This window comes from Achroia grisella, unplaced genomic scaffold, assembly GCF_030625045.1.
Source record: "Achroia grisella isolate CSIRO2021 unplaced genomic scaffold, CSIRO_AGI_Agris_v1 utg592, whole genome shotgun sequence".
Lineage (NCBI taxonomy): Eukaryota > Metazoa > Arthropoda > Insecta > Lepidoptera > Pyralidae > Achroia > Achroia grisella.
In genome coordinates, this window is record NW_026712955.1 from 978,836 (window position 1) to 993,850 (window position 15,015).

Sequence of the window (15,015 nt, forward strand, 5' to 3'; positions counted from 1 at the left end):
TTCACTTCATCCACATGGAATTAAAATAAATAAAATATCTAAAATAATAGTAGTGTTAGTTTACTTCTTGTAATATATCTATAATAGATATCTGAGAATAAAAGTCTCGTCAAAATGGGTCCAGCCGCTTCAGAAATACACCGCTAGAACAAACAGACAGACAATTTTTTTTATTATTTTTGTTATATAACTACCGTATTTACTTTAGTCTTTTTTAGACATCCCTTTTTTTTTTATTAAAACAATTTATATAAATTTCATATATACTTTTATATGTATTTAGTGAAAAGCCGTTAATTTTAAATGAACATCGATTTTGATTATTTGTGTAGATAGATTGCATCCGCAAATATGCATTCGTGTCAAGTCACGGTCACAACTAGTCGTTACACAATAGACGCTACTGACCGTACCCTTTGTTGGCTGCTTTGAAGCCGAAGAAACGGCTGCTCACGTAATCCTGGTTCCCGCCACACGACGCGTACAGGCGGCTGCTGAGAAGCAGTCACCCACTTGGGGTGGTTCACCCCAGCAGTACGCCCGGGCAAAGAGCCTAGCTCAACGCCCGCACCCTGCGGTCCAGCGGAGGACCCAAACGAACGTAATCCTGGAGTGCTTGCAGTGGCCACACAACGAACACAAATCCTCGGAACGGTGAGGTCGCTCCGTGAAGCCTGTGAGACACCAGACTTCTGCGCTTTTGGGAGGAGATTAGCTGGCTACTGTAATAGTCTGGTTCTATATGCACAACGGCTCAGATGAGAGATTAATTGCGGAGAATGGAGTCCAACTTACATTACATTATAAGTCTAGGAAAACTGAAATTCTGTACATGCATGGTCTCAACTACATGCCCAAACAAATGCACTCAACCCCCACTGACATTAAACAGATTTCTCGCTCATAAAATCTGTAATTTGAATTCCTTGCGAGGGTCGTCTGTGCGTCTATTGCTCATAAGTCGGAAACTGCGAGGGACGATAGTAAGAATATGGTCTGAAAGGGGATTTTATTTATTACGTCATCAAAGACGTCTCAGTGTGGATAATATTTTTATAAGATTTTTATGATATCATAGCATACGTGTAGGTTTTAAAATTTCAACTGAAATTTGTTAGAAAGAAAATATAGTTTCCAGTTTAGAAATCCTTGCTAATATTATAAATGCGAAAGTAACTCTGTCTGTTTGTTTGTTCTGTCTTTTTAATTTGTTATTATTTATCGTCTTTCGCCACGATGCGCCGCCCCAACACCCCGCTGTGAACAGATATATGTATCTAACTATATTTGCAGCTATAATTACATTATTATGGGTCTAGACAGATCACGAGTAGTCTATAGCTATTACACCATCAACAAAACGGAAGTTATTGTATGTCTTCTAAATATTATACACCATAATCTGCACTAAATTTGTCAGAGAGGCAATTCAAATCGCGTTAATTAAACAATTTTTATGTAAGGGTGGAATTTATCAGGAAATCCTTTCTCAGGGAATGCCTACGTCATAAGTAGCTTTTTGCATACAAAGTCTATAATCGGTTTAAAATTGACAAAGTTTCTTGATTCAATTACTTGCAGAAATATGAATTTATCCCCTTGCGGGTTTAGAATTAATCAAAATCCTTTCTTATCGGATACCGACATCATAACATCTAACTGCATGGCAAATTTCAGCCCGATGCGTCCAGTGGTTTGGGCTGTGCGTTGATAGATCACTATGTCAGTCACCTTTGAGTTATATATATATATATATAGATTACTGGATTTTGTACATAAAAATTACGCGTCACGTTGTTTCTCCGCGTCCTAAACTACGTGTCACATTGTTTCTCCGCGATGGACTCCTAAACTACAGAACCGATTGCAAATTTGATTTGCACATTGTGTGCAATTTGATCCAATTTGAAAGATACGATTCAATTTATAGTCGCAATATTATTTTATTGCAAATTATTTGTCTGTTATTAGCCACAGCAACGCGTGGCCGGGTCTGCTAGCACAATATCATCATTACATAGAGTAAAAGTTAATGAAAATAGAGAGATGCATGTATAGACGTTTATTATTGCAGAGCGCAATGACAGAAGTAATAATAAAACAATTGTATACAAAGAACTCTCATATTTTAAATATGGATAAACAAATATAAAAACTGCCAGTGACTCTCATTGTAGGTCTAATACATAGTATAAAACAAAGTCGCTGTCTGACCCTCGCCCCCCTCCAATCGATCCCCCATTCAATTCAAATGGGGATCGAAATTACGACGGCCTGAGCCGAGGTTCGAACCCTTAGTGGTGCCCTCAGACTAAAGTCGTATCCGTCAGGCAGGAGTTGGCCTTCAGCCGCTCCATAAGTCCTTCCGCGGGTTTGGAGAGTCATCTGCACTCGCTCACTAACGTCCTTTGAAGTTATATATATATAGCATATATATATATAGCATTAGATTTAGTACAAAAAAAATGCCCGTCGCTATGTGAAGGGCTAATCTGAGGGCACCACTAGGGGTTCGAACCTCGGCTCAGGCCGTCGTAATTTCGATGCCCGTTTGAATTGGACGGGGGATCGATCGGAGGGGCACCCGGGGGCGCCGGTGTGGAGCTCCCGGTTGAAACGATAAACGGAATTTTACAATCGTATATATCAATCGATGAAAACGAAATAATATCGAGTTTCAGAAATCTAACAGCGCCATCTAGTATTTATTTCGGAACTAAATTACGTAAACAACATTTGCATAGTACAGATAATCATTGTGAAATATATAACCTATTTACTACATTATTTTTATACTAGTAACAGTACTAACAGTACTATTTAATTATACAGATACTATATTTATAATTAATATTATGCTGCCAGTATCTTCGGAACTTTGCCTAAAGGGACCTCTTTTAATAATATATTTTAGTTATTGTATTATATTTTTTAAGCTTTTTAATTTTAGGTTGTAGTTGTATAATTAAGTTATGCAAATGATATAATTAGTTTAGTATTGTCTTTAAAATTAAATAAATACATATTAAAATTATACTTAAAAAAAATATATTATATACATATACAAAATATCAAAATATACGTACATACGTGATATTATATATATAAAAATGTACGTGTATATATGATAACAAGTCGCCCCTCTAATAATTTGTGCAACGGTTTGCTCTCAAAAATGAGTTAAGGAAGTTGGAGATAAATCAAATATAACGCATAATTCGTGCCTTTGACAAAGTTTTAATACCATTTTTCCGGAATAAAACGAGAAAATTTACGAATAGGGTACCTTCTATTTATTAGACAGACTGGCGCGATTTAATCGAAATGCCGTGCGTATTTCGGTTTAAGAATAGAATAGAATAGAAAATCATTTCACTACCACCAACCACTATTTCATCTTCTTCTGCGTGACCTTTTGTACGGGCAACTGCACATGCCTGCATACTGTGCAATACACAATTGCCTACACATGCAATTTCATCTCATTATATTTATTTTAGTAATAAAAATCAGTGTTCGTGTATAGAATAGAATAGAATAGAAAATAGAAAATCATTTATTCAAATAAACTTACATTGATGCACTTTTGAATAGTCATCACATTTTTTTTAATCTACCGCTCATTCGGAAAGCTGTCTCATCACAAGAAGAACGAGCAAGAAACTTGCGTGTTGCTCTTTTAAATAATTTTATTATTACTTTACATTTTTAAGTTTAAGTGTGTGAATACAAACCACCAATTAGCACTAATTCAATTAAATACTCAAATAGAAAAATATTGAATATATAACGAACTGGTTAAACAATTGATAAGAGGAAATCAGTTATAGTGATTAGAGCAGACCAGTCCCTACAAGCAGCACCCGTTCACGAGTATGACGGATGAGCCAGCCATCACTACGCTCGACCATATTTTAGGGAGCCCAATGACTCGGCCCATAACGCCGCCACATGTATGGACATTTTAGTGAGCATGACTAAGATTCTATTCCGGTTTAGTTATTTTTAGTTTTAGTTTATTACAGTTATTATTGGTATGTTACAGCCTCGATGGTATAGCGGTTAAGGACACCACCTCACTTCCGACGGTCGCGGGTTCGATTCCTAGCACGATGCAAATATTATTCGTTATTCTTATTGCACTATCCCTGATTGTTTGTCATGATCTAGATATATTCTACATTTGTCTGATACTCATAAGACAACTTCTACTTATCCTGGGACTTAACTAAGATGCATTCAGCCGTTTAGACGTTAAACGTCATACTCGTGAACGAGTGCTGCTTGTAGGGACTGGTCTGCTCTTATCACTACGACTGATTTAATCTTATTGTGTATTTATATTTGACCCTAATAAATTAGTGCCGGTTGGTAGTGCGTATTCACACGTCTCGACTTCTAAAATGTGTACTTACAAGGATTATTTAAAAGAGCAACACACAAGTTTCTTGCTCGTTCTTCTTATGATGTTATAACTATTCTATAATATAAAAGTGCTTATATTAAGTTTATTTGAATAAATGATTTTTTATTCTATTCTATTCTATTAATATAAATTATATTACTATAGTTAGTATTAGTATAGTAGTATAGTATAGTTTCGTAACAGTTATTCAACCTTATTATCAATCAATCTCTAAATAGATCTCTCACCTATATGCCTCATAGTGGGACCTTAATGAGATTGTTATGTTAGGAACCCTGAGTATAATTCAGTAATATCATTCAATCTAAATCATAGGTTCTCAATCTAACTTCACCCACTGCTTTCTTTACATAGTATAAAACAAAGTCGGCGCTGCTGTCTGTACATACATCTTATAAATTACTAAATAGATTTATCGAACTAATTTTTAGGTATTTCCCAGGGTCATTCGCGTGGACGTATGCAACAAGACTGCCGCATCCAACCAGCCCTATTGCACTATCATTATTACATAGTATAAAACAAAGTCGCTGTCGCTGTCTGTCCGTCCATATGTATGCTTAAATCTTTAAAACTACGCAACGGATTTTGATGCGGTTTTTTTTAACATATACAATTTATAAACTTCAAATATTAGTCTTCAATTAAATTAGACGCAAATTTTGCTTAATATAGCTCTAAAATGAAACTATTACCTATTACCAAAATAAAAATAGGAATTTTCATTGCCACTGCATTTTTAAATGGATCTCGGGACCCCGGTATTATCTTGCAGTTATCCCGAAATCCCGAAATTACAAAAAATAATCGGGATCGTATTCTCTAATTGTAGTGTAATCCTTCAATATATACATCTATGATATGATAATATATATCTTGAAATAGGATATGTCTCCTATCCTATTTCTGAGAAAATCATTTATTCAAATAAAAAATTTTGAACATTTCTGTTGTGGGTAGTATACTTATTAGTAATTCTTTCAAAACTCTGTCGACGGAAAATAGTAAAATAGTTATATTTAATTAAAGCATGTTGCCATCTTGATCTGTTTACTTTACACAACAATTTCAATGGGTAGTAAAACAATGTTTTAATTATCTCTCCGAATCTTCTATAGTATAGAATAGAAAATCATTTATTCAAATAAACTTACATTGAACCACTTTTGAATAGTCATCACATTTTGTTTAATCAACCGCTCATTCGGAAAGCTGTCTGATCACAAGATAACATATCCATTGTAAGTGGGAGTTTCCGCCCACGTTAATAACTTAGGATCTAAGTAATTCTTTCAAAACTCTCAGAAACTTAAATCTCAATGTTATTTATAATGAAATATGAAAATAAAGAAAATTCGTTTTGTATAAAATTATATTTTATTTATATTCACCCTAGAGCCTATTATGTTTGTATTATTTTTATTTTGCGGATGTTGTTTTTAAAATAAAGTTATGGATAAAGAAATTCATTTTATATCTGAAGTATATCAAAAGTTAGGTAGTAAAACAATGTTTTAATTATACTCTACTAGCTATGCCCGCGACTTCGTCCGCGTTTTATAGTAACCTTGATCAAAAAATAAAAAAATTTTAATAATCTAATCCAAAAAATTCATCATTCTATCTTCAAAAATGATTAATTTCCGTACAAACTTTCATCCCCTATTTTTTTTTCCTTAATAATGTTATTTATTTATTTATTTATTTAGTCATCTGGATGCTATGGAATATTAAATCTGTCGTCGTTTAATATTCCATAGCATTTATGTAGTATATATTTCTAACTTAATTTAAATTTATAATCTCTTATCTGAACAACTAAGGTCATTAAAGGTCATCTGTTATATAATCGTTTATCCTTATTAATATTATAAATGCGAAAGTAACTCTATCTGTCTGTCTGTCTCGTTTTCACGCCAAAACTTGTGAACGGATTTAAATAAAATTTGGTAAACAGACAATCTAGATCCCGAAAATAGAGGCTACTTTTGATGCGAAAAAAGAGTCGTAAGGGGCTGAAAGGGAAAGTATCTTCATTTTTTAAACTAGAAGCGTGAAACTTATTTTTTAGGCTGTTTATCTTACATATAAAATTCTCGTGTCACAGTTTTCGTTCCCATACTCCTCCGGAACGGCTTGACCGATTCTCATGAAATTTTGTGAGCGTATTTAATATAATATCGGCCAACATCTTTTTCATACCCAGTTGTTTAATGTTATAAAATAGTCCACCCCTAATTTTTTTTTTTATTTTAAGGCAAAACAACGTTTGCCGTGACAGCTAGTTTTACTATAATATATTCCTATATTACAGTAAAATAAATAGTAGATTGTATATTTTATTTATAATTCTTTATTGCACCAATGTTAAAAGTAGAAGTGATGGTGTTGGTGCTGGAGAAGGATGGAAACAATTAGCTGGAAAGATAAAGTAAGAAATGAAGAAGTATTGCACAGGATGAAAGAAAAAAGGCAGATATTGAATGCTATAGAAGGAGGATAAAAATATTAATGCACGATGAATTTTTGAAACTAATTATTGAGGAAAAGATAAAAGGAAAGAGGGGAGAGGAAGACCAAGGCACAGTTACATCAAACAAAATAAAGACAGAATTGGAGTAGTGTCGTATCAAGGCTTAAGGAGTATGATGGAAGATCGTAGAAAGTGGCAAGAGCTCCACCGACAAGAGCGTTGCTCTTGAGTTTATGACTGAATGAATGAATTAAAAGTAGATACATAGAAATAGAAATAAAATATAACAATAATTAAAGAAAGAAAAAGGTACATCTGCTGGCTATATCGCGTACTCAGTTACGAGTATATAATGTTTTATTTTACGTTATTTTGTAAAAGATATTACTCTTGTGTTATGATAGTTGTTTAGTCCAGAGTTGTCTCGAACTCAATTCCACTTTGTAGCACAAATCTCTGTGGAACCAGTCTTTACAATGTGCTCCAACTTCTAGGTACGAGTATTTTGTTAAAATAAAACAAGATATTACTATCTACAGTAATATTAAATGAGGAAAGAGCTTACTGTATTTATTTATACAATATATTTCAATTTATATTACTGACTAACGGTTTTTCTTTGTATTTGTTTATAATTTTTGCTACAATTTAATCAATTAATAAATCAAGTTAAACTAAAATTACATATATTTTATAGTTAATTAAATCATTGTAACTAACTTTCCGGTAATAGGTAACAGCGGTCATAATCAAGTTAAATTACAATTAAATATATTATAATTTAATATTTATAATTAATCGCATTAGGTGGTAATGTTACCATATCGATAAAATATTGTTACAAAGTTTAATAAAATCAAAATATCCTTACTCATGTAGGTCTATTACAGACTCTTTTGATGTGCCAAATCTACTAATTGTTACTTATCAATTATATTATATTAATATATAGTTATTCAAATTATATCTCAACGTAAGACTAAAACGTCCACTGTCTAACTACATATATATGTTATTATATTTTTTACAACACACTTGCTAGTAAAGTGGATTTTATTTCACCAGTTTTCTATATTTGTATAAAGAAATTCTTTATAATATAATTAATTATATTTCTAGAATTCAAATTTCAGTTGATTGTATGGTTAACATGGTTAGAGGGAGCAGTTAGTAGAAAAAAAAATGGATCGTGCAAAAACAAGTGTGTGTGAATAAGGTTGTATATAATAAAAACATAGTAATAGTTAAATAATTGTAATTTTAATAAACTTTAAATGTCGTTACATTGTTTACAGAGAAATAGTTTCTAATTTATTTTATAAAAAGATACGAAAATAACTTATATATGTATTAAGCAGTTCATAAAACACGTGTCAACGTGAAATAAAATCATCGAAACGTGGGAATGTCCAGTATTGATCACGAATTCGATATTTCATATTTAACAAACATAAAATACGAAAACATTTAAACATTTCTTTTCTGTATTTTATATACACATAGAAAAATCAGTCATTCCTAAAAAAATTTACGCTATGCAAAAGTCGATCATCCAGATACTAAAATGAATGTATGATTTATAAAAACCGATGTCAAATTAATCAAATAATCACAGGAATGTAACATTACTTCTCACACCATTGGGCTTACAAAACTTTTACTGAACCAGAAAATATTTCATGAACATCGACATTAAATCGTAGCCAGGGAATTCTGTTTATGGTCCAAGTTATAAGCTGATGGTATGTATATTTTGAAGTATTCCTGTAATAGTATAGGAATATAGAAATTAAATCTTCCATCAAGTGCTTTCCATCAAGTGGGCCATCAACTTGCTTGCTATTCTATTTACATAAAAATATTTTTTTTATAGCACAGGGGACAAATGAGCTTGCATCTCACCTGATTCGAAGTGATTACCGCCGCCCATGAGCACCCGCTTGAAAGTTTCAATATCGTATCGATACGAAATTACCATTGCGGGAAAGTAATTCCACTATTTGGTTGTGCCTGGCAAAAACTTTCTAGAAAACCACACGGTGGAGGACCGCTATTCATCTAGATGATCAGTATGGTATTTTAGTTTTAAATAAGTGCGTTAAAATTGAAATTAATAAATTGTATATAATCGCCCGCAGTTTATGAACTATACCAGCCTCTACCCGGCACCTCGGCCATACAATATCTACCCTCAATCTGGCCCACTACTTACCACGTTAATGTTAATGCAGTGCTTAAACAGCACCAGAACTTTACCAAAACATCGGTACCACTGAAACAATACCCTCCATTATGGCACAATCATATGGAATTAGGAACGGAACTCCGCGTTTCTTTCATCAGTTTCCGATTTTATTCGTCAGTATCCGCTCCTGCGACTTCGTCCGCGTGGAATTTAACTTTATTTTTCTAAAATAGAAGCAGCCTAAGTTACTCTATTCCATCGGCTACCTGCCAAAAAAAGTACCATCAAAATCGGTCCAGCCTTATCAAAGATTATCCGGAATAAACAGACAGATAGACGAAAATAAATAAATATTTTAGTGTATGTACCATATTTATATTCTATTTATATATAGTAAAAAACGGTTATTTCAATATTACAAACAATATTACAGACACTCCAATATTACCCGAAATAAACAGACAGACAAAAATTGTAAAAAATGATATTTTGGTGTATGTACCGTATTTATATTCATATACATGTAATAAAAAACTGTTATTTCAAACAGACAATCCAATTTTATTTATATGTATAGATGTTAAACAATACTACGAAATTGGTAGATAGAAAAGAAATATAAAAACCTCTTATCTATTCCTGGCAGCCTAGTCCATTCTAGCGGTTTAACACGAAGCTTAACTTCCGATGGTCGAGGATTCGATTCTTCGCACGATGCAAATATTTGTATTTAGGGGGAAAGGTGATTGTTGGTAATGTAAATAAATAACCCCATTACTACACGTTGACCTCCATGGGGTTCCTCCTAAAAACCAACGCGATAAATTTTCGGTTCCCTCTGGAAACCATAAATTCCAATGAATTTGTCACAATAGGCAAACTGACTGAACCTCATGCTCATCTTATCATCCTCCACTGGTGCCCTGTCAAGGTATACCATTAGCATATTATCATCCACTAAAAATATATTTGTATTATTTGTATGATTTTTTTTATATAGCATATGTTGGTGGTCACTCTATTCTCCCAAATTTGAATTTAAATGAAACAGTATTATTGTAAATATGTACAACATAAAAAAAAATACGAGCTGAGTTTCTTGTCAGTTCTTCTCATCTCGATATCCAGAGTTAGTTTTATTATTTTACCTAAATAGTAATGATCTGGGTTTATTTCTATGTATATTATATATGTATATAAAAAAAAACATGCATTATGTTAGTCGTCTAATACTCATAACACAAGCTCTGCTGAGGTTGGGACTAGATGGCGCAGCCTGCCACGTCCAAAACTTATTATTTTTCACTTACTATTTGTCTTGTTAAAATCTTGAGCTCTATTTCAGCAAACCCTTACTCGTATATATAGATATAGTATTTAAATTTAAGCCTTAAGTTAATAAACAGAAAGTACATTTCAATGCAAATGTATATAATTAATTCAATAAATGAAAGCTATATAATTAATTCAATAATCACCATAAAACATGGTGTTACAATATCTAAATCGGAGTTAAACAACTAAACATTCTTTTAACATAATTTGTTAATTTCCATGTAATTCCTTTAGTTTCTTTAAATGACTCGTTATAGTTCTCACTCGGCTTGATAACTTTACCTCGTGCCGATCACGTGACTACACGGTAAAATTATTAAAACAGTAGTAAAAAATTTGTAATACAAGAATTTTGGGTACTTATTTGATTTCTTTTATTATTATGTATGTATATGGTCTAGCGGTTATTAAACCGATGGTCGCGGGTTCGATTCCTCGCACGGCACAAACATTTGTATTCATGAGTATGATTGTTTGTATCGGTCTGGGTATTTTCTATGTATAATATGTATGTATTTACGAAAAAAAAAATTATCTATGTATTTGTATCAGTTGTCTAGGACCCATTTTTTTAATCTAGATGGCGCTGTATGAATGGCCTAAGATTATTATTATTATTATTATTATTATTATTATTATTATTAAAAACGCAAATAAAGAAATTTTTAACCGCAAATATAGGAATTGGGTTTCTTTTTTTTAATCCACGAATAGTGAAAACGCGAATTAAGGAAGCGCTAATAAAGAACTTTTACTGTATTTGTTTACGCTAGTGGTCGCCCAGTAGTCGAATTCGATCATAATGAAGAAGAATGAACAAAAATACAACAAGATCTTTGAACCTGCTATAGATAAATGGTTTATTATCTGTATCTATATCTATACTTAATAAAGTATTTCACATACACACGAAAATAGTATCTTTTGTTGTGTGTGTAATGTTATTTTTATTGATATAATAATAATGTATTTTATATGTAAAGATAAAAAAGCACTCCTTTTCTACATAAATTATAAGAATAAAAAATTTCAAAGTTTCGCAAGTTTCAATTTTAAAAACATATATATTTTTTTATTTATTTACTCAGCATTTATATGTTTATATTACACAGCACTATCTAGACCCAAGTTAAGCTAGCTAAAGCTTCTGTTATGGGTACTAGACAACTGATACAAATACATAGATATATTATTTTCATAAATACATACATATATATAGAAAACACCCAAACAAATACAAACAATCATACTAACGAATACAAATGTTTGTGGCGTGCGAGGAATCGAACCCGCGACTATCGGTAGTAAAGCAGTGTTCCAAACCGCTAGACCACCGAGACCGAGTATGTTTATACTTATTACTTATTTCTGTTAATATTTAACCTACTGTTCCTCCCTGAATGTATTGTAACCAGCTCCCTATATACGAACAGCTGCGTGTTGCTACAAAATTATTTCCTAGCACAGTTAACATGACTTAACATGCGATAATGTCCCAACTTTAACTGGTGTTTGAAATGACGTTATATTTAATTTTAATCGGTACTAATTTCATATTTTTACAGTTAGTAAAACTGATAATGGATATTGTTAATTTTACTGAATGTATTATTGGGGAAAAGAGAGTAATATTGACAAATAAGGCCGAAAAAGAGATGGATGGACAGTGTGACAGATTATATGATAAGAGAGGAAGTAAATAGCCGAAAGTATTATTGGCGAAAGGGGAGTGTAGTTAGATAAACAAACTAGCTTTTTCCCGCGGCTTCGCTCGCGTTAATTTATCCTCTTAGGATAGGAGATAGGATGCCTACATCATAGCTTTATGTATGCAAAGTCTCAGCCCGATCGGTTTAAAATTGACAAAGTTTCATACAAACTTTCATCCCCTATTTTATCCTCTTGAGGGTAGAATTAATCAAAATCCTTTCTTAGTGGATGCCTACGTCATAACATCTACCTGCATGCCAAAAATCAGCCCGATCCGTCCAGTGGTTTGGGCTGTACGTTGATAGATCACTATGTCAGTCACCTATGAGTTATATATATTTAGATAAGGGCAGAGGAAGGCAGATAAAGAGATGTATGGAATGTGTGAAAGAAGATATGGTAAGAAAGGGAGTAAATATCGAAATGACTGCGAACAGGGATAAATGAACGAGATAACGTATTACGACACCAAATAAATAAGGTAGAAGCAGATGATGAACTTCATTGCTATCAATGTACTAAGTGAGGTTGACATCTATGCGGTTACCCCTAAAAACCATCGTGATAAATTCTTGGTGGATTCGTCACAGCCAACTGACCTGACCTGATGCTCCACTGGTGCCTATATCATTCATAAAAATGTTTTTTTTATAAATCTTATTACATCGTTTAGATAGACAAGATATTGTCTAAATAACGTACTCGGTAGTTTAGCGATTTAGAACATTTTAGCTCCTATTCTTTATTCTTCTATTCTTCGCACGGAATAAACATTTTTATATGAGTATGATTGTTTATATCGGTCTGGGTGTTTTTTATGTATAGTATGTATGTACATATTTACGAAAAAAAATATCTATCTAGCAACAAGATTTAGCTAGCTTAACTTGGGTCTAGATTTGTGTGAATTGTCCTGAGATTATTATTATTATTATCATCCGTGAAATATAATAAATTTTTGGGCTGTAAAATACTTAGGAGTATAAAAAATGGATAAAAAAATACATATACGAGATTTACATATATATAGGGAGAGAGAGAGAGAGAAAGAAGAATATAATATACAAGGCGGACCACGAAAATTTCTAAACAACACATTTTTAAAACAATGTCTTCACTATTTTATTATACAGTGTTTGTCCTGTTGCTTTTTTTGTTGATCCCAGCTTATTAGTACTGACTACAATGGACATTATTATCTTTATTGCAAATTAAATACATTATTTAAGTAATTCATTAGAATAATATTGTTGGTTAATAACTACGGGTATTAATAAATGTATGTAATATTTATTTAAGTATAAATATCTATCACAATTCCACTTATTAAAATACACAACTGGCACGTTCCGCTGTCGTTACCAGAATGCTGTGGCTCACAAAATTTCCCTCCTTTTAATGTTTTAAATTATCTATTTTTTTTGCCAATAATGACTTGAACCCTAACAATATTAAAAAAAGTGGAAATAATAATGTTAACTAACGATTTTCTTACCTGCTGCCGGTGACAGTTTCGTTACGACGCCCCACCTCGACTTCCACTGAAACAAACGAATACATATTAATTTTCAAATTCAAATTCAAATTCAAAATATCTTCCTTCATATAGATCTATTACAGACTCTTATGATATATCAAATCTACCGTCAGTAATAAATACCACAAAAATAACCAAATATTATAGACCGTAAAAATCACGTTTAAATTTATTGTCTGACTATTTTAAACTGAAAATCAGAGCTGGAAACTATGTTTCAAGCATTATGCTGAGTTGTGATTTGACTTTAGATTGACTCTGTTTTGTGATGTATGTAAATTGTTGTTTGTATGTTTTTGACATTATTGTTGTGTCAAGATGACTCAATAACATTCTATTCTATTTCTCCGGTGATGGAAACACTGATAACAAACCAGTTAATCCGAGATATGACCGTTGCTTCGTAGCTGCCTACCCCCTACTTTAGATTTAAATAAAGCTAAACTTTCTTTATTTATATATTGATACATAGAGCATAAACTTTGTACTCCTTTTTACGAAAATTTCACACACTCATAGCTTATATAGACAATGCAGAATGCTAATATATTTTTTTTATTCTAAAAAATGGGTTAAGTCTATAAAAAAACATTACACATGCTACCAATAGTCTTTTATTTATTGTCTGTGGTCAAATAGAGAACAGATTAATAATGTTTGTGTTAAAAAAAATTGTCTTTGACAATAAAACATACATAGACATCATAACATAGTATAAAACAAAGTCGCTGTCGCTGTCCGTCCCTAATGCATGCTTAAATCTTTAAAACTACGCAACGGATTTTGAAGCGGTTTTTTTAATAGATAGAGTGATTCAAGAGGAAGGTTTATATATATAATACATGTACACCCAGACGAAGCCGGGGCGAGTAGCTAGTACTAGTATAAAAAAATATAAATTAAATTAAATTATAACACTTTATTGCACCAACATATAAAGGACATGAACAAATTAAAAACAAAAAAAAAAAAACTAAGTACAAAAGGCGGTCTTATCGCTAATGCAATCTCTTACAGACTACCTTTGGAAAGAGAGTATTAACAAAAAAGAAATAGAGTAGTTGGCGCATTAGTGGAAACATAAAAATTGTATACACTTATGTAAACAAAATAAAATATAGTACATACACAAATTATAATATAATAAAATTTAAAATCTCTATTGCTGTCAGTTAAACCCATTCCTATTGATAATTTTATCGTTACGCTTGCCTTCAAATTGACTGACTCCGCCCTGACATATTCAGATAACAAAATGGCGACAAGATAAAAAATCGCTTTGAATAACTCTGTCAGGACCAGACAAAAAATGGGTACACCCCGCGATATCTCACCCTTTCCCTTAAGGG

The 15,015-nt window shown here is 32.2% G+C and overlaps 1 protein-coding gene across 1 annotated transcript in view; it reads right to left on the reverse strand.

The window, feature by feature from the left end:
- LOC131848793 (uncharacterized) overlaps positions 1 to 14,183 on the reverse strand; it is a 421,780-nt gene extending 407,597 nt beyond the window's left edge. The window contains 2 exon segments of the mRNA XM_059198730.1: positions 13,625 to 13,670; positions 14,178 to 14,183. Coding sequence (XP_059054713.1) covers positions 13,625 to 13,670; positions 14,178 to 14,183 — 52 coding nt within the window.
- Between the last annotated feature and the right edge of the window lie 832 nt (positions 14,184 to 15,015).